Source organism: Amphiura filiformis, chromosome 12, assembly GCF_039555335.1.
Source record: "Amphiura filiformis chromosome 12, Afil_fr2py, whole genome shotgun sequence".
NCBI classification, from domain to species: Eukaryota; Metazoa; Echinodermata; class Ophiuroidea; order Amphilepidida; family Amphiuridae; genus Amphiura; species Amphiura filiformis.
In genome coordinates, this window is record NC_092639.1 from 39,708,717 (window position 1) to 39,732,348 (window position 23,632).

The 23,632-nt window shown below is 35.7% G+C and overlaps 2 protein-coding genes across 2 annotated transcripts in view; one reads left to right on the forward strand and one right to left on the reverse strand.

Moving 5' to 3' along the window:
* LOC140166185 (uncharacterized) overlaps positions 1–4,731 on the forward strand; it is a 33,619-nt gene extending 28,888 nt beyond the window's left edge. Inside the window, 2 exon segments of the mRNA XM_072189585.1 lie at positions 1,563–1,691; positions 3,966–4,731. Coding sequence (XP_072045686.1) covers positions 1,563–1,691; positions 3,966–4,356 — 520 coding nt within the window. The 3' untranslated portion in view covers positions 4,357–4,731.
* Positions 4,732–21,054: 16,323 nt separating this feature from the next.
* Positions 21,055–23,478, reverse strand: LOC140166179 (centromere protein W-like). Its single transcript, XM_072189578.1, has 3 exons — positions 23,280–23,478; positions 21,748–21,861; positions 21,055–21,212 (listed from the first exon to the last, which is right to left on the reverse strand). Exons 1-3 carry the CDS (start codon positions 23,367–23,369, stop codon positions 21,186–21,188), a joined length of 231 nt encoding a protein of 76 aa, XP_072045679.1. The 5' UTR covers positions 23,370–23,478; the 3' UTR covers positions 21,055–21,185.
* Between the last annotated feature and the right edge of the window lie 154 nt (positions 23,479–23,632).

Genomic DNA, 23,632 nt, shown 5'->3' on the forward strand with positions numbered 1-23,632 from the left:
AAGATATACTTTTGTAGGTTCTGTGGTTCTTGAGTTATGCTGTAAAGAGGGCTGAAACAACAACTTTTGTAAAACGTACATAACTCAAGCAAGTTTCCAAAGTATATGATTTGTTTTTGTAGAATGAACTTTTGCAAAACTTCAATGTGTTATTTTTCAATAATATATTGATTTAGATCAAATCAATTTTTTGTTGGTTTGACCAACAATACCTAGTCTACACTTTAACTTAAAATAATCTTGTCACCATTTCATTAATGCACAAAATTATAGAAATGGGTAGGAGTGATCTAATTTGTGCCTAATTTTGATACAGAATATCAAGATGTAAAACAAACGAACACAGCAGGGGGTAAACTATACCATTCAGCAAATTACTTCAGCGGTGTCCATTTGCGCTGTCTGATTATCGCGTAAAAAGAACTACTTCACACAATGCTACGCAGTTTGACTAGCGAATGAGGTGCCGATGTGATGACATGATTCAATTAGCCAATGAAAACCCCATTTTCGTATACGCCATTAACTGCACCAAATTGGCACACTGCTGAAGTACTAAAGTGCTATAGTATAACTAACTGTTGATTCTGGTATTTGATTACAATCATACCCCTGATATATTGAAAGCACATAGTTGAGTATTCAGGGACCAAGGAACCGAAGGCAACCCATGCCTTTGCTGCCCTCTTCAAATGTGTAATTTTGAATACATTCTTAAGATTGCATTGGTGCCCTAGCATGCTTTAGACAAATTGCCTTGAAAATGACTGCACTCGGAAAACAAACTTTGAACCCTGATTTGTGGAACTAGTCCATAACAGAGATGTTAAGTTTTTAGGTAATTTCCTGATTTCAGGAAATGGGATATTGTTTCAAGAAATGTATATAGTCTATCTACCTCCAGTCACTGTCACTAGCTTTGAAGTTCAGTGTGTTCTGCGTTAGCTTAGTGTAACTTGGTGTGTGTATGTACTTTTACGCGCGCGATCAACATGCCACATATGTACACAAAAGAAACCACGCTAAGCCAACGCAGCACATGCTGAACTTATGGTTGATATATCAGGGATGTGAGAGTTCCTCTTTTCAGCTGATTTCCTCTTTTTTTATTGCCAAAATTTACATGTTTTACCCTGATTTTACGCTGTTTTTAGTGATTTTCCTCGTTTTTGGTCTGATATATAGACTATAGTCATGTGAAAGATGTATAAATCTAGTTTTCAGAACATATTCAGGATGCCATTTGTTTTGTCACTTACATGTCTGTTGTAATTCTCTTTTTAACCCTGGGAGAACTACCTGCCGATTGGCCAAGAAGAAGTTTTCATTATCAATTGGACCAATCAGCAACATTGTTAGAATAATTTCACCATACAAAAAAAAATGTGGTGAATTATTTCCAAAGCTCCGTTCTGATTGGTGTTTATAATGAAGATATCATGTAATTGACCAATCAGAGGCAATGATAGATCGGCAGGGTGTTAACTTTGATACAGTCAGTCAAACATTAATAGAATATGTAGAATTCAGTCATTAGATTGATATTTATCTTATTTTAATAGTGGTGAGAACTTTGAAGATGCAGAAGATAATGTAGCAGATGATAATGAGACTGTTGATGTGGCACAAGAAGAAATGAAGACCGGTGACCAGACTAAGGAAAATGAGGTTGAGGAAGATAAGGCAGAGAGGTAAGTGTTTTGTTTGTTTTTTACCCTATGAGAATTACCTGTCGATTGGCCAAAATGAATATTGTGTCCAATTTTGAACCAATCAAGGAGGGTATCAATAAGATCATCTGCAAATGCAAGTTTGACCATAAATAGTTTTAAGCCTAGTCATACTTGGCAATTGAAATCAAGTTACTAACCAATCAGAAATGCTGTTAAACGACCAGTTGTGTCCATGGGTTAAAGCAACTTAACCAACATTTGATTTTATTGGGCGTAGATAAGCTTGCATATACCAATACTCTGGACTGCAGTGTTTACTCAGAGGCCGCTGTATGTCACAAATTTGGCCCAGTGAAAATATTTGGCGCACACATATTATTGGCAATGCTGTATTACTTCATTAGTCAATTTTAGAAATTACTGAGCTAAAATTGGGCCAATTTGGAAGGGGGAGGGGAAATGCTTCATTTGGTGCACCCAATTTCCAGAGAGAGTAAACACTGCTCAGGAGCCTCTGGATTTGTGCCTAATAAAAATCTCGGCAGTATATGATTCCAAAATGTTTTTAACCTTTGTTCATCCATTTGAAAATAATACAAACACAATTTCTGTTCGCTGGGATAATCCTACATGAAAATGATGAACACAAGAGGCAGTGAATTTTCACAGCTATTTTTAATTTTGGATTTTCCGTCTCCTGCCTTTTAAAATAGTATAGGAGACCTGTTGAAAATCACACACTGTGATTTGTCAAAACGTGTCATGTGAAAACACTGTATTTGAAATTGTGTGCTCTGTGAGTATGGAATGCAATAAAGCATCACATTTCTTCCCGCTATACTTGCTGTGAATATGCATACACACTATTTATCTTGATATAAACAACTTCAAATACTTGGGCAAAAAAGTGATATTAGTATAAATCGCACTAATGTTATGGTAAAAGAATGAAAACAAAGGTTGCTGCCTTATCCTGTACACTCAAATAATGTTGTCCTGCAGTAAAAATGTTTTAATATGGGTTTTGCAGCGCTTTGGCGGTTAAAACATTTTACTGCCTCGGACACATTATTTGGGTGTAATGGATAGGACCAGTGTTCGAATTAAGCAATTTTTTGAGGTTGTCCGCCGGACAACCTCATAAAAAATTTTGGTTGTCCGAAAATATTTTTGGTTGTCCGAAATTTTAATGAACTTTTAAGCTTAAAGTTGCAAGTTTAAAACATACACTAGCGCCAAATTCACACATCAAACACTTTCCCCAAACTCACCTTGTTGCTAATAAAATATCAAATATATCCAAGAAAATACAAGTTGTATGTTCATCAATTATTTATCATCAATAAATCCATGTTTGTGCCATATTTTATGCTTAAAAGCCGTCAGAATTCATGAATGTTTTCAAGAAGTCAAGATTTTAATATGTACGCAAAAAACTCTCCATTGAAATATACCTCATTAATTATTCATGAGCTCATAGGGAAATCCCCCAAAGAGACAATGGGCGTTTTGAAACTGATCTGATCTGAATATTTTTTATGCACATTTATAATTGCCTCATGTCTTGAAACTTATAATAAAATCATCAATCACATAGCAACGGTCAGAGGTCAGATTTTTTGCCTGGGTTTTTGCTGGCAGCCAGCATTTCTTTAACCATGCTAGCCCTCGACCGACCATGTGTCAAAATGCCCAAACCAGCTGTTTACATTTACCGATGCACATGTCCAAGGTTGGGTATTTATAAAATACTGGCTACAAATTATGGGTGTTTTTTACTACATTGGTCATGATTTCTTCTGAAAATTACAAGATGATAGTACAATGCATTTTATATTAAGCTTATTCAGTAACAGTGGTGCACATTTTTTATGGTTGTAACTTGTAATCCAGACTTGTAATCGAACGCAAGGGACTGAACTTCCCCCGATGCATAAACTTTTTTTCCGGTATCGAGGGGCTCGATAAAGTAAACAGATAATGGCTGCGATTGAGTTTCGCAGCTCATGGGTTGTGGAACCACGTTTAAATTCACGTTTATTTTATTCAAAAATAGTTTCACATTTTAAATATTACCATCGGCTAAAAGATACTCGTACAAAGGTGAGTTTTGGCTGCAGATTTATGGTTGTCCGGCGGACAACCGAATCAGTATTTTTGGTTGTCCGGCGACTTTTTTAGTTGTCCCGGGCGAACGGACAACCAAAATTTCGAACGCTGGATAGGACATTACCCTTTACTTCTTAAACTACATTTGTCTTATTTCATATTCATTATCATCTTTATTAACAGTGAGGCGCCCCTAGATCAGGCAGGTGAAGAACACACTCAAGCTGAAACGGTCAATTCCAATGAAGAAGCAAAAGAGGACAAAGAAGCGGACCAAGAAGAGAGCTTTGAATCGGCACCATCGACTCCAGAAAGAGACTCCACCTCTGAGACAGCACATTCTGAAGGAGGGGGCACTGTAGTGAATGGCGATGACAAGGTAATAAGTGAGGAAGCCAATGACATTGGTGATGACAATCAAGTGACTGAAAATGGTGACACTGTTGGTGACAAACTGGAAACTGTCAAAACTAGTGAGGCTGTTGGTGACAATACAGCCGGTGACAAAGTTAGTGACATTGTTGGTGACAAATCAACAGGCGACGCAGTTGATGTGACAAAAGAAGAGGATTGATAAAAGCAGCTGCTTTTTGCGTTAAGGAAAAACTTTCACAGTACTTGTTTGTTGTAATAAAAACCTGTAACAACTGATTAACTCCAAGCAAAAAAAAACACCAACTTCCAAAAACATGTAGAGTAGTTAGCAAAATTTTAGTAGTAGTAAATGTGTAAGGACAATGATTGATACAATCCATGGCTCAGTGATAATAAGACAACTCCCGTTTTACTTTTAGTAAGCTTCAAGAGGTTATGTAGAGATTGTAGAGACTCCAATTAACCTTGTGCCGAATGGGATGTTCCAATTGAAAAATCCCTTACGGAAGACAAGACCTTCCATACAGGGAGTGTGAATCAAAATGGGGTGAGGGATTATACAGGCTGTATCAAAACAATTACCCATTAGTGATTTTGGACATGACTGCCATATGTGACCATCCACCACGAAGTGGTAGTAAAGTCGGCTCTAGATCATTTTCTGTTTATTTTGAAAGAATTCACTTTCAGCTTCAAAATGACACCTCAACCAGCTTCATCGGACATCTGGAAGTGAAGTTATAGTTCATCAAAGGTCAAATTCCTAGTATATTCAACATAGAAATCCAATTACTGTTTTTGATTGTATCTCAAAATGGAAAATGCCGACTTTACGACCAGTTTGTGGTGGATGGGCACATATATGATCCACCTAGTTTGTGGAAAAATGTTATAAATGGTCATTAAGCTATAAATTGTGGTCATTTTAGTATGATCCAATGTTAAATTTGGAAGAAGCAGGCTTTTCAATAAACTTCAATACCGATGGGTACCAATGATTTTGATACACTCTGTACACCTTGGCCTTATCGAGATATGGCGTACACAATAGGAGGGCAGTCTTCAATATGGGTAAAACCCGCCAAATTCAAAAGATTTTACCCATTTCGCGCAGCGCCATCCTATTGTGTTCGCCATATCTCAAAAAAAGCTAATTCTACAAGCAGTAAATTTCCTGTCTTGGTAGTAGCTAACTTTTGGAGGCTTATATGAAGGTCATAAATACACCCTTATCAAACATAGGTCTGTATACAGATTTGGGCTTTCATATTGAGCTGCAGACTTTTGTTTAACTGGGTCCTGATAAGACCCGGATTTTGTGTGTAACATTTGTGTGTAGAATATTATACACTCTTCCAATAATACGACAGTGGTTTTGATTTATTGGTGTGACTGAGTTGTACATTTCATTTTGCATGCTTATATTCGGAAAATGACTTCCCAAACAAATGCATTCAGTAAAGATGATACTGTAAATTTGTACAGTCATGTAAGCTACTTCTTATTTCTAAAAAAACAGTTCAATTGTTCTTAGCATTATCAGCTTGTACAAAATACTAAGTACAGAAAACTTGCATTGTTGACTCCAACAAAGAGAATGATTTTGTTGTTGGTGTATTGGTCTATGCTTCATGTCATGTGACCAAATTAGCCTATTGCTAAACACCTCAAATAAAGAAAGTCCGCAGTCATGTAACCTGTCCTACACCAAAAAACGTATGTAGAATCTTGTTAGCTGCAATTTGATAACAAATTTGCTACCGAAAACTCTAAATTCACAGAGATTGATACCAGTATATGAAATTTGGTGCATTTTCAAAAGTTGCAAATTAAAACGAAGCATGCGGTCGACAAGATTCTGCACACAACCGTATCAATCAAATTGTCATAACAAGATCGGGTTTCGGTGTAAGATGGGTTACATGGCTGCGGACTTTATTTATTTGAGCAGTGTAGGATGATTGCGGGACTGTATAATCCATGTTTTGATACTGGGCTAACTCGGTGGAGACATACATGTAGTGTAGGTTATACCATCTAGATCATTGATCACTGTAGAGGTAATTTTATTTGTATTCTCAAATCTGAAAAAGTGATTTGCATTGAATCAAGGATTATAAGGTTTCATGATTGATTGTGATTGGAGGCTTTTGTTTTCATCTTCCCTCCCCTGTAAAAAATCACAGGAAATTCAGGTTCCAGTATTTCAAGATTTGCTGATGACACCGACTTTAAAACCTTGATCAAATGCACTTCAATATAATGTAGAAAAAGTCGACTGAGTACCTGGTGTGATTAAAATTAAAGGTTTAAAGATGTTACACTCTTTCAACTGTTTTCCAAGATTTTAACAAGTAACACTTCAACTATTTTCCATCATTTTCTCAAGTAACACTTTTCAATCATTTAAAAAGTAACAAGTAACACTTTTTAACTGTTTTCCATCATTTCAACAAGTAATATTTTCCCACATATTTTTGGAACATGCAAATAACAAGATTTGTTTGCATCTTCATCATCTTAACTTCCATTCCCAAACTGTAGTAGTGTTAAAGATATTTAAAAAAATTTTTTGTCCGTCCATTGATAAGCTGAAAGGTAAATTGGGTCGAAAGGCTTTCAGTCAGCTCAGGATAGATCTATAGTGCCATCAGATAGTGTATTTAATTACCTGTAGTCGAACCTGAAGTTGATGTATATTATTTTGTAAAAGTTATTCTAATGAAAAGGCTAAAAACATGCCTAAGATTATATGCCTAATCTCAGACATATTTGAATGTTCATTGTTCAAGATTAGGGATATTATTTTAAAGAGCATATCATAATAGCCGTTGCAGTATGGGCTAGTAATTAAACGCTGGTAGCGTTTTTACAATTGCTAACAGCGTCCCTTCGTGGCTAGCGATGTTGCTACAAAGTTGCCTGCTTGCGACTTGATGCTAGTAAGAGTATACTAGCAACTTATCGGTGCCGGCAATCGCATTTCTGGTAAAACCCCTTAAGGTGCCAGTGATTGCCTAGTATCATATGCCCATACTTATTATGATCAGCTCGTAATAGACGAGAATTATTTGGTTTTTGTTACTACGCGCACCATTAAAGTCCCAACTTACGCCTGTGTAAATTCACAAAAGCGCGCGTCAGTCAAGCAAAAAGCGTAGGTGGTGCGTCAAGCTCTTTGTAGATTATTCTATATCAATCCACGATGCTATGAGTTGTTACGATTATTACAAGCTGATCAGAGTTTAGGCATGTTTTTAGCCTCTTTGGTATCCATAGATTATATTAAGGAAACAGTACATAATGTACATGTTGTGTATGATAATGTTATTGTTTGTAATTGTATTTTCCACTGTTATAGGGTTGACTAAAACTTGAAACACTAACAAAAATTGTTAAGAATTTCTGTTATTCAGAAAATGCACTGACTTGTGATTGTATGATTGAGATTCTAAGAAGTTGGTTAGGTTGTATTGGAATAATGATGTTTTCCTCTTTACACTAAATCCTAAAAGTAGTGAACCTAACCTACCCACTAACCCTAAACACAAAGTTTGAAGTGTATTCAGAATTATATTTATGATTCAAATGAATGATCTTGGTAATGATTTTAAGCTTCATGGTAAAATGAAGACCATGCATTTCATACACTGCTCCAATTGGCATACACTACTCAAAAAAGTGTAAAGGATCAGAAAATGACAATCCTGATTTGCATTCTTTTTTGTCTGTCCTGGTGGTGGGGTCCAAAGTGATTTTAATTAAAATTAATGCCTGTGAGAGATGCTAAAATCCGAAAATAATACTTGGTAAACAATGTTACGAGTTCTGTGAACTCAAAACAAGACCAGGTTAATAAATCAAGGCTATAGCAATATCTATTTAAACTGACTGAACTCGCAGAAGGGTCAGAAGTTTTTAGGGTCAAATTTGATGGAAATTATAGGCACTTGTCAATCCTAGCTAAGACCCTGCAGGACATTCCATCTGATTTACAATGTTAATGCTGTTTTTGAAAAATGTTAAAAAATGCGGACTAGTACGTTTTGGGTGTAGTGTGTCCTTCCAAGCAGTCACTACCAGCATAGCATATTTGGTTACATATATAGTCAATTTTGCTTTGAAGCGACACATCACAGTCACTAGCACTGGCTGAATCTCCGGTAGCATGTGCATAATCGCTACCACCATTTGATCACTAGTGAATTGTTAGTATGATAGGGGCATTAGCATAGCATTCAATGTTGCCATGTTTGTTTTCCAACCAAAATGGTGCAATAAGCGCCTCAAGCTACAAAGACTTGTCATTCAGTAATTGAAAAAGTCATGTTTCTGTGTTTTAACTATAACTTTGTATATCAGTTAAGTCGCGTTTTATACTTGTTGATACCACCATGTTTGGCAAAGAGCCAAGCTGTATTCTAGGATATTGTGTTCATTATGTTACAAGTTATAGATTCAATTTGATATTGCTTTTGTGAATTTATAGGATACATTAGGCAATTCCACTTGAAATCCATACACCCCCCCTATTGGAAGACTTGATCTTAATCTTCCAGGTAGGGAGTGTGAATTTCAAATGGAGTTACCTGAATGGGTGAATACATTTGAAATCTACACCTCTTGTGTGGGAGATTAATGTAATGGCTTCCATAGTTGGTGTATGGACTCAACTGGAATAACACATTTTACCCAAGGCTACTGACAGCTTGAAACACACAGTATTTAAATGAGGATGAACGTTGCACTTTATAAAAATGCTTTGTATTTTTGTGTTGCACATTTTTTTGGTCTTGAAGTCTTCATAGCACTTGATAAAACCTGGTTTAGAACAACAATGTTATAACGGTAAACTAAAATCGGGGAAATCAATCATGAGTCACAGTTCATTCACACTCCATCTACGTGGTGATTGGATTGTTTATCATGATATACCCTGTGATATACCCACAATGCAAGTCACTTATTCACCATGGTATGTTTAGATACCAGGTTTGCTTCAGTAAATTGCATTAAATTTGTGTATAGATTTTTGTATTGAGAGCAAGTAGCACATTTCTGTAGACATCCTTTGCAACAGATATTGTCCAACTGTTCTTGCCAGTTTATCAGAGATGCCACTTTCCAGGGTTTTTTTTCTTCAGATGTCCACACGTAATAACCAAAAGTTATGTGCTAGGCTTTTTTTTCACCAGATATGAGTGGTACCAATTGACATCTATGGTTTATAGTACTTCTAGCCTACTGCAGGTAGTGACGTCACACATTGAGGCAGCTGTTTTGCACGCTCAGTCATCCGTGTGACATCTCAAAACGTGTGCGTGTTAATGCTTACGATTGCAGCTGTGCGTGATGACACACCCACTGAAAGTCGTACTAGAGTAAAATCACTTAAGTTCAGTTCACTTCTGCTGTAAATATGCTGTCTACTTGCATAAGCTACCGGGCTGTTTCATTTGAAATCCACACACCCCTGTTGAAGATCTCATTGCCATCACTCCAGCTGTACAAATTCTAGTTGGAAATTGGAAATTACTCAAATTTCTCAAATCCATTTGGAATTTAAAAATCTTTCACATCTTTTTCACTGAATATTAATTGTTGGATGTGGAATTATATAAGCAGTTAAATTTGGTTGGAATCCAAAAAGTTTTCCCCAGTGGGGGTGTGGATTTCAAATGGATTGGCCCATTTTGACCTGTTGAGTGCTGGAAAATGACTCTGTCGCATATATAGTGTATCATGTGTTTAGATGGTCAGCGACTATAGATGGTTCCTCAGGAAGAGGACCATATCAAATAATCACTGTTCCTTGCATTCTCACTGTGACAACATGCAGCTACTACAGATGCAACTTTTAAAACACCCACACTGTATATTTTGAAATAATGCATAAAAGCATCATCTCCAATAGCTCACATGTAGATATATATTCAACGATGTGGGATCATGAGAGTTAAAACTTTTGTCCTTGAGTCCTCAAAGTCATGAAAAGCATTGTGTCAGAAGATTGTCAAATCAGACAAGTTTATTGTGTTTTTGTTATTGTTATAACACCTTTTCTATCATATTATTTTTTATATTATTTCTTCTGTAGGTCATAATTACGTATATATTTAATCAATAGTTAGAAAAAAGTCCCGTAACTTATATCCAATTTGGTAGAAATAGAGAATTTCCACACAGTAAACATTGATAATTTTAGTGCTGTCGTCACAATGCGGGTTTGTTCATATGTTGTCCATAAACCAAAGTTGATCTGATATCGACATACAACTGTGTATATATCGATATATGCCTCTTCCCGTATATTTATTCCCCAAATCATAAAATCTCGAAATCCTCAAAATAAAAGGGGAGCAAACAAATGAAGCTATAGGGGTCATTCCATATGAAATCAAGGAGTCGCCCCACCTGACCCCCTCAGATTTGCTTTATATTTTAGTCATGTGTTGTACATGTAAAAATATTAAAAACCTGCAAATTTGAGGTCTGTAGCTCTTACGGATTTTCTGTGGCAGCCATTTAAAGTTGGAGTAGGGGGGTCTAAATTTGGACCCAAAAGTTACCCTTTAAATAAATTTCATCTTTGGGAGTCTGTGCCTTCTTTATAAAAAGAAAGAGAGGTCTGAAACTTTGTATACACACTAACTGCATGCCCAATTTGTCAAAAAATAAAAAATTAAAAAATTCTGTAATTGCGCGTTGTGTCACGGGGTCATTAAATATGCAAGAAAAAATGTAACGTTTTGTAAACTGGCAAGTTTAGCCCCCCTAAATTCACATTTTTGGTCAGATTAATTATTTTTTGTTGTCACTTATGCTATATATAGGATAAATACAATACATATCCAAAAAATTGAGGTCACAACTCATTTACATTTCGAACAGCGCCCTCACGAAGATGAAATTTATTGCAAATTCAACATTTTCAGGGGGCCCAAAGTCGATGTGGTCCACCTTCAAAATTTATAAAACATCACTTTTATATAACTACTAGTCTTAAATTACAACTTTGCTAAGTCCCAGTAATTGTATAGGTTGACTTCATATAAATTGACAAGCCCAAAGTTGACCATTTTCTTATGATTGCATGTAGTGCAAATGTGCCGAATTCGGAAGGCTTGAAAGTCAAATTGGCCCCAATATTGAAAATAAATGATTAGATGAGTAGTTATTGGCCCTATTTACTTTTATTTCCATTTCATTTTCAATACATACATATTTTTATGGTAGCCATTTACAGTTGGAGTAGGGGATCTAAATTTGGACCCAAAAGTTGCCCTTTGAATAAATTTCATCTTTGGGAGCCTGTACCTTCCTAATAAAAAGAGAGAGAGGTCTGAAACCTTGTATACACACTAATTGCATGTCCAATTTGTCAACAAGTAAAAAAAAAAAAAAAATGTCTGTAATTGCGTTGTGTCACAGGGTCATTAAATATGCAAAAAAAATGTAATGTTTTTGTATACTGGCAAGTTAAGCCCCTAAATTCACATTTTTTGTCGGATTAATTGTTTTTTGTTGTCACTGATGCGATATATAGGACAAATACAATGCATATCCAAGACATTGAGGTGACCATTTATTTACATTTCCAACAGCGCCCTCGCGAAGATGAAAATTAATGCAAATTCACCATTTTCAGGGGGCCCAAAGTCGATGTGGTCAACCTTCAAAATTTATAAAACATAACTTTTATATGACTACTAGTCTTAAATTGCAACTTTGCTCAATCCCAGTAATTTTATAGATTGACTTCATATAAAGCGACAAGCCCAAAGTTGACCATTTTCTTATGATTGCATGTACTGCAAATGTGCAATTCGGAAGGTTTAAAAGTCAAAATGGCCACAATATTGAAAATAAATGACTAGATGCATAGTTATTGGCCCTATTTACTTTTATTTCCATTTTATTTTCAATATTGGGGCCAATTTGACTTTCAAGCCTTCCGAATTCGCACATTTGCACTACATGCAATCATTAAAAAATGGTCAACTTTGGGCTTGTCATTTTATATGAAGTCAACCTATACAATTACTGGGACTTAGCAAAGTTGTAATTTACGACTAGTAGTTATATAAAAGTGATGTTTTATAAATTTTGAAGGTGGACCACATCGACTTTGGGCCCCTGAAAATGTTGAATTTGCAATAAATTTCATCTTCGTGAGGGCGCTGTTCGAAATGTAAATGAGTTGTGACCTCAATTTTTGGATATGCATTGTATTTATCCTATATATAGCATCAGTGACAACAAAAGATTATTAATCTGACCAAAATGTGAATTTAGGGGCTAAACTTGCCACTTTACAAAACATTACATTTTTTCTTGCATATTTAATGACCCCGTGACACAACACGCAATTACAGAAATGTTTTATTTTTTTTTTTTTGACAATTGGGCATGCAGTTAGTGTGTACACAAAGTTTCAGACCTCTCTTTCTTTTTATAAAGAAGGCACAGCCTCCCAAAGATGAAATTTGTTTTAAGGGCAACTTTTGGGTCCAAATTTAGACCCCCTACTCCAACTTTAAATGGCTGCCACAGAAAATCCGAAGAGATACAGACCTCAAATTTGCAGGTTTTTAATATTTTTACAGGTACAACATATGACTAAAATATAAAGCAAATCTGAGGGGGTCAGGTGGGGCGACTCCTTGATTTCATATGGAGTGACCCATAGATGAGTTGACCTCTGACATCAATGCCTGGCAGTATGCGCACACATCACAATTTCCATTGTTTTTGCCTGGCAGTATGCGCAAGCATCATATTTTGTTCAGGGCTCATGTTTTAAAACTCCCGCCACATCACAATAAGGTGCAGTGGTTGCATGGGGTTCACTCAAGCATATCGATATACCAGTCCCTTGCCTTTGTTGATAAACATTAAGGTCAACTCATCTATTCAACAAGAATTATGTTCAGATGTCCAATTCATTCAAGGGATATATGGTAGGATGAATTCTGTACGTAATGTGCTATTTTAGGGTTGTAGAATTTGTCACCGTCTTGCAAATTCCTAGAGCTTTGCACAACAATTTGTGTCTATATGTTGTCGATATGACGGGAAATTTCTCTCGACATGTCGACAAGAAAATTTCTTGCCGATGACAGCACTAGTATTTTTAAAGCATTTTTTCCCACGAATGCTCTTTTCCTTTTTCACAACTGATACTTACTTGAACTTTCTGTTGAATTGTTAAGCCCATGAGAACTACCTGCCGATTGGTCAAAAGAAATTTTCATTATCAATTGGACCAATCAGCAATATTGTATTTGTTAGAATAATTTCACCACACTAAAAAATTGGGGTGAATTATTTGCAAAGCTCCATTCTCATTGGGTGATTGAAGTGAAGATATCACATAATTGACAAATCAGAGGCAATGTTAGACCGGCATGGTAGTGCTCAGGGAGTTGAGCTAATACTTATTCCAGTAGGTGCTGAGACCAGCAGATAAAACATGCATCTACTATAGTTCCTATTGGTCAAGTTCACTTTCATACAGTGACAATAGCTTGCTTTATATTGTTTGCATTTCATTTGACCAGCTTTGCTCTGATAAACCAGAGAGAGAATGTTACAGTTATGTACAGATGTTGACATATACTGACTGACTGGCTTTTTGTTTTGATATTTTCAACATAAATATTTTGCCAGGCACATACAAGGTGTAAATAGTTGAACAATTTAACAATTTGTTGCGTAGCTAGTTCTTTATTGCTTAAAATAAGAGACATTAAGTATAAGATGTATGCAAAATATAATACTTATTGTTGAAATTGGCAAAAACAAAAACAGGTTTTTGCTGTTGATTAAAAAGTGATAAGCAAATCACCCTCCCCATGTCATCCATAGACCCTATGCAATAAACCAGCAGGGATGTACAGTATTAGCAATTGAAATGGCAGCCATGTTGGAGGTCATCATACGCTACAAGTGTTTCAGAATGACAATGAAACACCTGTTTCGGTCATTTGTGACGGTGATATATTGGTCCAGTCATGCCTGTTATATTGATGGAATTCATCTTGGAGGACAGTGTTTTGATGATGTTACTCCTAGGATAGTTTCATTCGTTGAGTACCATAGGATCCTCTGTTTATGGTGTCCATCAACATGCTTTTTCAGAGACTTAAAGCCTCTGGGTGTGAGGGTACTGGAAGGTATTCATAGGGTCTACACAAGGGTGCATTAAGTTGTTTAAAAGTTTTCTATAAGTCTGCCTCATTAAACCCATTGTCTTGCTTGAACATGTGCGATATTCCAGTTGTAATCCATACATCTATGGAAGACATGACATTAATATTCCACCAGGGAGAGTGAATGTCAAATGGGGTTACCTGAATGGGTGATTTCATTTGAAATCTACACCCCCTGTGTGGGAGATTAAGGTCATATCTTCCATAGTGGTGTATGGATGTAAAATTGAACAGCGAAATAGCCCACTGTACTTGGTTTTGATTTCTGTTCCTGTATTCAGTATCTTATCCGTATGAGAACTACCTGCCGATTGGTCAAAAAGAAGTTTTCATTATCAATTGGCCCAATCAGCAACATTGTTAAGAATAATTTCATCACACAAAAAATTGGGGTGAATTATTTGCAAAGCTCCATTCTGATTGGTGATTAAAGTGAAGATATCATGTAATTGACTAATCGGAAGCAATGTTAGATCGGCAGGTAGTGCTCAGGGGGTTAAAACTTAAAGAAAGGTTTACAACCAGCCAAAAGATGGTGTAATCTGTCCTTTTTTTTATAAGTTTATTAATAATTCCTTACAGTGCCTTCAAAAAAGTAACTCAAAAAGCATTAAAGATAAATAAAGTAAAAGGAGAATCGCATTCACATTGTATATAAAAGAAGAAAAAGACATGGAAAATTTTATGTAATCAGTCTTTGTGTTTATAACAAGTTAATAAAACAATGTTCAGCAGTTATACAAGTTGCAATGAGTTTGTGTGGTTTCTTGTGTTCTGTACATGTGCAGGGAGTCCTAAAAAATGCAGGCTTCACAGATGCAATGGTATTTTTAAATGTTTTAAACAGGCAAGTTTCAGCAGCCATCATTTGCAAAAAAAAGGTGTTCATTTGATAAAACAGCTTTAAAGATATGATCTCAAATGTAAAAATGGTTGCAGCAGCAATTCAGCAGTTTTTGTGTGGACACAGGCTATGCATCTATCCGGGAGATAATTTTTGTAAAAAAGAGAAATGCATCGTATAGGAAATGTTCTCAAAATAACCAAAGGGTGTATATGTCTGGGGGGTTCACTCGCATACTGAAGTGGTACCCATGCTTGTCACAGCATCTCAAAATTCGACCTTAAGTAGCATTTCAGGGGTTGCATATTTCACCCCTTATTGGCGTAGGATATTAGAAATTTCCCCCTAAATGGCGCAAGACACTAAAATAGACCCCTAAATTGCGTAATGTGTGTGACAATTTTCTCACTTAATATGGGTAGGCCTACTAATAAATGTGTATAAGCATAGGACCTACATGAGTAGGCCAACCATTTCTGCAAATAAGCGAAGACGAGTTGAAATAACAACGTCAAAGATTACCCTTAAAAGATACCCCTTTTCCTACAAAGATGGTGTCCACCAGCAGGTCAAAATTTGACCCTTTTTCAACGTTTTTTGTGACATGACTAGCATGTGTACCAAATAATATCCCAAGTGACCCCCCCTCTGGTGTATATGACAGGAATGGCATACCAGATTCTAAAGTTGCAGTCATTGATGTATGATTGAAATAACCCTCCATAACCCCATGTCAATAGAAAATTACACCACTGAACAAAAAGTGCTGGTTATTCATTACACATCATTTCTGTGTTTTATTTACATATAAATACAACTAGCATATAATTAGCATATACCTTAATTCTTACAATTTCAAACATGGAGAATGTAGTCCTGGTAGTAAACATTTTGTTAATTCTCCAAGATCCTTTTTTAGGAAACCAGAACTACATCATCAATGTGCATACAGCATATTGTCTATGCGTTCCCTCCACAAGTTGAGCATGTACATGATGCAATGATTAAATTTAGGTTGCTTTTTTTTTGCAAAGAATTGTGGGAGCTCCCAAATTGGCCTGTTAAAGTATAGAGTGACATTACTGCTTGTATGTGGAAATAAGCTAGCATAATCAGGCCAATTAGGAATAAACCATTCAACTATACAACTTTTTAACACCATTTTGTTAACAAAAACAGTTAGAGAATAAAGGTATTGTTTTTAGCCGCTGTTGTGCATCTATCATCTCATATAACAACTAAATATATAATATAACATGGGCGACATCATTATTTTAAAGTAAACCAACAAGGTGAAGCCAAGTTGTTTTATGAGACGATAGATGCTCATCAGTTACTGATACAAGATATGAATAAAATACACAAACTATTTTACACATTTGAAAGTTTTTAAAAAATCCCATGGGGGGCAAAATTGCAAAAATACTCAATTCCGAATTAAATACGGAAAACACAGAATATGTACGGAATGGACCACATAATCAGCAAAACCTATGAAGGCAACCTAAAACTTAAAATATACATGTACCGAGATAATTACATAATGTACATAAAAAATTAACATTACAGACTTTACATGTGGCCTATAATATTCCTATAAAATACAAATAATTGTGTTATTCTATTGAATCTTGTGATGGTTGTTCCTGTATAATTATAATGTACATGCACACTATATATGTACAAATATTTACATTATCTGGTTGGCAACCATACGGGAGTTTAACTTTCTCTGGTACTCATAAAAAGGCTAAATTAATTGCAAAACACAGAAGCTCTTTAAATTCAGGCATTATAGGTTACATTTATCGCAAAGATTCACTTAAACATAGACTTTTTATTAGAAATAAATACTCTATGGCTGACTTTGAATTTTGAGGTGAGCAAAAACTTCCTCAGGAGAGGCATGATCCTGAAATTTTAAAAACATAATGTTCCATCATAAGGAGAGCTTACGGTCATGTGTCTTGAACTCGCCACCCAAAAAAGGTGGCGATGTTACATTTTTACAAATTCGACTCAAATTAATTGATGATATCTCTGCCAAGCAAGAAGTTATTGTCATGCTTGTGGTCTCATTTTATTGCTAAATAAAATGCACTTTCAACCCTGTAAAAAGAAATTCTTTAGCCTTTTTAATACTGACACTGTGCTTCATAGAATTCAGAATGGGCAGGGTGGGGGGATGTGGAGGTGGGGGATGTGGTACACACAAACTCTATGGGATTGATATTTTTAGTGCATAATCTGCTTCTGTAAAGGCTGTAAATTGGATTTTGACTCTATTTAGCATCTAAACGACTCATGACCTTAGAGCTTAACAATTCTACTAATTGTTTTTAATCATTTATGATTGGTTTAGTATAGAAAATAGAAAGTTTTCCATAAAAACTACCCGTTTTCATATTAAACACTGTAGTAAGTAATGCGGATGTCTTCAAAATCTAAAAGTTACTGTACTTATTCTATCATAGTCAAAGTATAGATCTTTTTCTGATGACGTCACCTAATCGATATTGGGGTCTCAGATGTTAACAAACCACATGTGCGTTTCCCACATGCCCACAGTGTGAAAACACCAAATACTGCGTATTTTCTCCTCTGTTCTGTCATCTTTCACTTTAACTTCCATAAAATAATCTTTTAAAGGGAACTGTATACTGGTTACCTTTGTTTCAGATTGTTTTGATACCACAAAATACAAAATACAAAAACGGTATTGCGTTTGGGTGCTGATGACTCGAATGCTGGACCCCAATATCGCTTGATTGGTGACGTCTGAGAAAAAGGTCTATAGATTTTCTGAAGGAAAATTTAATGAGGAATCTAAATATGGACTTATTTTTTCTGTATGGGTTAAGGGCAAAATGTTTCAGTTCAAAATATGTTGAATTGTTAAAAATTCTAACATACTTTGGGACACCCTGTATTCTGATATTACCAAAAAGCTGTGATTTTGGTTTCTTCCAAAGTCAGTAGGCTCCCCCTATCCTCTAACCAAATGAATGTTGTTTACTTCCAGTTTATTACTGCAAGTTGGTAATAAGCAATGCATTAAGTAACCCATTTTTATCTGAATCTTTTTATTGCACCCTGTATAACTTGAAGGTCACCCTGTATAATGAGTTGAAAAGTGTATATTTGAATTGCTTATGCCGTCAGCTTTCCAAAAATGTATACTTTTGCTAGTTTAGGGTTGATGATTATGGAGATAATCTAATTAGAAACTTGATTGGTGTAAAAATGTACAATATTTGTGATGTAACGCTAAGGGTAGTGAATTCAGAAAACATTGCTTTAACTATAATATTCAAAAGTCGAAGTTAAAGCCTAAAATGTATTTTTTAAACTGATCTGGTCCATGGATAATTTTGCCTTTGCCACCGTTGGCCTCCATGGACCAGATTGTGTCACACCTACATGTATATAAGTAGGGATGACCATCATAATTTCATGTTGCCCCTTTTGCTACAAAAGATTGTTTTCTGGAAAGAACTCATCAACAGAAGTATTTTGGTGGTTAAATGGTCAAAATCGGTCAAAAACTTTTGAATTATGAATTTTCAAAGTTTCCCATTCTGACCGGTCATTGAACGAAATAAATTGACAAAGTCTAAATATAGCAATGTGAGCAAAATTGGTATAAGCATATATTTACCTTTTTATATTTCTTTATTTTAATATATATGCAAACATGAAACAAGCATATTGTGAAAGTATCAAAGGGTTTCTTATGAAATGGCACTTTACTAGTCAATAGCATTAAGTATTTCTTCAAACCGAGGCACTGAAATCATGCTTTTAGAAAACATTTGCCAAAAATCATCCATAATGGCCAAAGTGGCACAAAATCAAAAGTCCAGGTGAACTTTTTTTCCACAACAATATACACTACACATAAGAAAAATACTAATGTACTACAAGGGATTTTCAACATAGGAATCCAAACAATCAAGTACCAACATGCACAGCTTTGTCCTGATATCACTTCTGGGGTTTTAACAAAATGTTTAACCTCTATTGTGATTGGCAGCAGCATAAGGTATCTCTTTGATAGCTGATAATGCCCAGCCATTCAGCAAGTGGCTAATAACAGACCTTGATAGGCTTGAATGAATACTGTCATGTGCTACAAAACCATCACATCCAGGGCCTGGTCACGCCATATGCTACAGGGAGCACAGTACTTTAACAATGGAGTGAAAGACTCATTATTGATTAGGCGCAGTATTTTAAAAGTACAGCTCCTGTGCGTGTATAGCAGCAAGTCAGTGCAGATGGTATAAATATAAGAAAATGTTTAGGGTTGAGATCAGGTGAATAATACAACAAATGAGCATGAAACTTCACATTTATGTTCAGAAAGGTGTCTATTTAACATGATTCAAAGGTGTTTGGAAATTCCAAAGGAAGCTGGTGATTTAATTTTTAACTCGAGATCTACTTGTCCGCTTTTTTTTTTTCCTTTTTACAGAGGGTATGATAGAGGTAATAACAACAACTCTGCCAAATTACAGCTCAGTAGGTCAAGGTGTTCACCTGATCTTTTTCATCTGAATATTTTGTGCCATTCTGAGCAGTGCTGCACTGGGCCACTGGCAATTAAGCGCACTGTGGCGATGGACCAATTTTGACTCACACTTACAGAAAAACCAAATAAGTTATGATGCTGTAATTTGCAGGATAGTTACAAAACATAATTGGCATTAACATCTCCAATTTTTACAGAAAAATGATGAAAAATAAAAGAATGAGCTCAATTTAGAAATGTCTGTGCAAGCAGTGCACAGTTGAGCTCCCTGCATGTCTATGGGAGTGTTCTAATCAAGTTGATGGGGCATTGGTCATCCCTAATATAAGGCCTGGCAAAGTCGATTTTGAGTTTCCCGTCACATAATTTTTGAAAACAAGTGAGGTAACTTTTTCATTATTCATTATTCATTATTTTTGTGACTTTCATTATATGACCAAGCGAGTGTAAAACGCGGTTGTTATTTACGCTCACTCACTCAAAGAAGTTTAGCCCTTGAGTGAGATTTAAAAGTACCTGTATAAACTTACTAAGAGGCTGCAAGGTCAAAATATATAGTAATGCAATTCTTTTGAACTTATTTATTATAATTTTTTTGCGATTTAAGTACGTAATTATCCAGTTCTAGTCTGCAGTGACAGGATTGGTCTTCCAGTAAATAATGTGGAGAAGGACTGCAGCATCAACATTTACCATGCAAGTCATTTTCTTGTTGGGAACCGGGTCTACATGATCTAGGCTATAATAGGGCTCCTAGGAATCTGCAGTTGCGTTATTTGCGATTTCTTTCTTTTTTTTGTTGCTATTTTTTACAATTTTTAGTGGGTTTGAGAGTCCCTGGACCTAACAAAGTGCTGCAATCGCTCATGATCGATTAAAAAAATTGGGGAAAAATTACCAAAAATTACAATTTTGTATCAAAGGGGCAGATTTGTAACTTGTGTTCACTTCAGAATCTATTAAAGATATAGAAATGTATACAAAACCAATGCATTTTTAGATCTTGAATAGACAATGCAGTGAACACAAGTTTCAAATCTGCCCCTTTTGGATACAAAATTGTAATTTTTTTTTTTTCAATTTTTTTTTAAATCAATCATGAATGATTGCATCACTTGGCGCCAGGTCCTATAATCCAAAAAAGAACAAAAAAAAAAAAAAAAAAAAAAAAAAAATTGGGATTTTTTTTTTTTTTTTTTTTGATTTTTTTTTTTTTTTTTTGAATATCACAATAATGAATTCAAGTGCGGCCATGAAAATGAAGTGCGGCGGGCGACGGAAACTCAAAATCGACTTTGCCAGGCCTAATATATATTATGTATATTTAATTTCATAGAAGACTGCAGGTAGATGCCTCATCAAGAAAGTATTTTTGACTTCAGTGTTCATTTCTAGTTGAGTTTTCCATCCATGGCTGTTGAATATGGAGTATTTAAGCAGACTCATCCTCTGAATTCTTTCAACACATCCTGAAAGGAAAAATAAATTGGAAGAAATATGTTAGGAAATTTGTACACTGTAAATCATATTTTGCATGGCTATTACTCAAAACACAAGTAAACAATTGAGAGCTAAGAAGCCAGCAGCCAACACTCAATAAGAAGGGGTCTCCGTTTCCCCAGGTCCGTTTCTTGCTATCGCATGCCTGGGACCCCACCGTTAAGCTACTCTCTCGCCGATTAACATCACATGACCAAACCATCAGTCAAGTGTCTACACAGTCTGATAAAGACCTGGCGAACGGGTCACAACATTACTAAAAACAATTGTGCTGAGTTTAGAATTTGATTCATATTATTGTCTATTTTATACTACTGGATGACTCTAAACATTAGGTTGGAAATTGGAATGTTTTGCAGCAAGTTTTCAAAAATGTTTTTGAATGTAATTAAAACACCTTTATTTAGCCTAAATACCCTGACATAAACATTTTCTGTGTTGTGTTTGCTGGGTACAGATGTACAAATGTATTTTATGATTAAAGCAAAACTTTATTTCCATTACCTTCATCACCAAATTAATATGTGCAGCAGTTAAAACCTTCTCTTTATCTCGCTGTGCAATGACATTCGCTTCCATTGCCAATTTTCTTAAGAACAGCATGTAATCCAGGAACATCTAGAGAAAGAAATAAACAAATCATAGCTTTTTGATGTATATAGTTAATACTTCAGAAGGAATTGATTAGATTATCATTAAAATATGAGACGATGGTCATTATTTACTACTGGTCACTAGAATCAAATTAAGTAATTCTTGGCCAAACTGGAATGCGTGTTGCGTCCATGTATGTAGTGTACCCCCGGGGGGATCACTCACATAAATGGTCTGTACGCATGCGTGACCAAAAAAACAAGTAAAAGGGGGTGTTTTTTTAGGCAAGGCAAGTTACGCGTGTGATGCGTTTAGGGTCTAAAAAACACGTGGTTTTCAAGAATAAGGGTAGTTTTCTGAAACTGAACAACTTGTTTAGGGTACCTTTTCAAATTTTTGGTAAATTATGAGTCCAAAAAGGGTACATTTGTTGCATTTTCACCAGCCAAATACTCATTAGGGGGTAAATTCTACACTAAATTACCTTATTAAGGGGCTAAATTTGCTGGTAGGGTAAAACTCGTTTAAAGGGGGTGTTTGAAAAAAATTTGGTCACGCATGCGTACACTGTCATATTTGAGTGCCCCCCCCGGGTAGTGTACATGGTGTACTAAGCGTGTATGCAGTGTAAGGCGCGTGTATACTTTCTTCTGTACCGCGCTATATTCGTGTGTGTTTATCGCGGAGCCACTGACTAGCGTTGAATGACACTGACAGTGTTCCAGTTTGGCCAAGAATTACTTAATTTGATTATAGATTCACACACTCCTAGATAGTGAGAACCAATCAGAGCAAACATTAGCAACCGACATTAACACATTTCCCTGTTTTTGCAGCCAATTCTTGACCGTTTTCAACCAAATAAATTTCGAGCAAGTTTCGTATATTCCCTGATCTCCTGTATGAATTTGTTTGGCAACATTTGGATCGAAACTGACAGAGCCTTTTCATAGAAATACCCACCCAAAACTTCCCTAGTAAGAATATTAGATGTTTATGCACATGTGCATGTATAAAAATGCAATGCCAATGAATGATGTATGACAATCATAAATCATGAAATAATTATTTATAAATTAAAGCCTTTGCATCGGCAAAGCCTTTGCATCGGGGCCTGAGATTGGAATTCCAGTTTCCTTTCTCACGAAGTAAGGGCTAAGAGTAAAATTGTACAATTGTGTTTGGGAGTGGCCTTCTCTTCTTTTCTTTTTCCTAGCTATTTTCTTCCATTTCGTGCTTTGTTTATCAAGCTATCTAGGCCAGCATGCATATATTAGCCTACACTGGCTATCCAGGCTTGTGCATTTGTATGAGCTTGGAACGGTCCATGGTTTTCCCATGGATTAGCATGTGTTCCTCACGGACCAACCTGGGTAAACAAACAAACAAACAAACATCATCATGATCATATTATTTATATTTTTTTTTATAAATAAGCTTACCAACAGATCGGCAGTTTGTTTGAGTCTTGCTTTTGACTGACGTTTTTTAACAATGCTCTTAAGTTTTGATCTTGGAAATGCCCTCTTCATTGCTGGCACTCCTTTATTTTATCCAGTTTTTACAAGGTTTTTTCTTATGTGTGAAGTTACTGTGAACTTGAGGAAGGTCTCAATCGTCTCATGAGTGATTTTGTATTTCCCAAACAGGAAGTTACTTTTCAATGTGTTCTTATATTTAGAATTTTGTCAGGGAATTTTGTCATGCAATAAACTTTTAATATGGTGACACACAAACAGCTGGAACAAGCCTTTAAATCTACCAAGGCCTAGAAATTGAAAATTCACAAGCATTC

Coding starts and splice junctions, on each gene's coding strand:
- LOC140166179 (XM_072189578.1), bottom strand. CDS start 23,369: ATGAAGAGGGCATTTCCAAGATCAAAACTTAAGAGCATTGTTAAAAAA. Junction 21,862..23,279: donor AACAAACTGCCGATCTGTTG/GTAAGCTTATTT, acceptor TTCTTTCTCTAG/ATGTTCCTGGATTACATGCT. Junction 21,213..21,747: donor ATATTAATTTGGTGATGAAG/GTAATGGAAATA, acceptor TTTTCCTTTCAG/GATGTGTTGAAAGAATTCAG.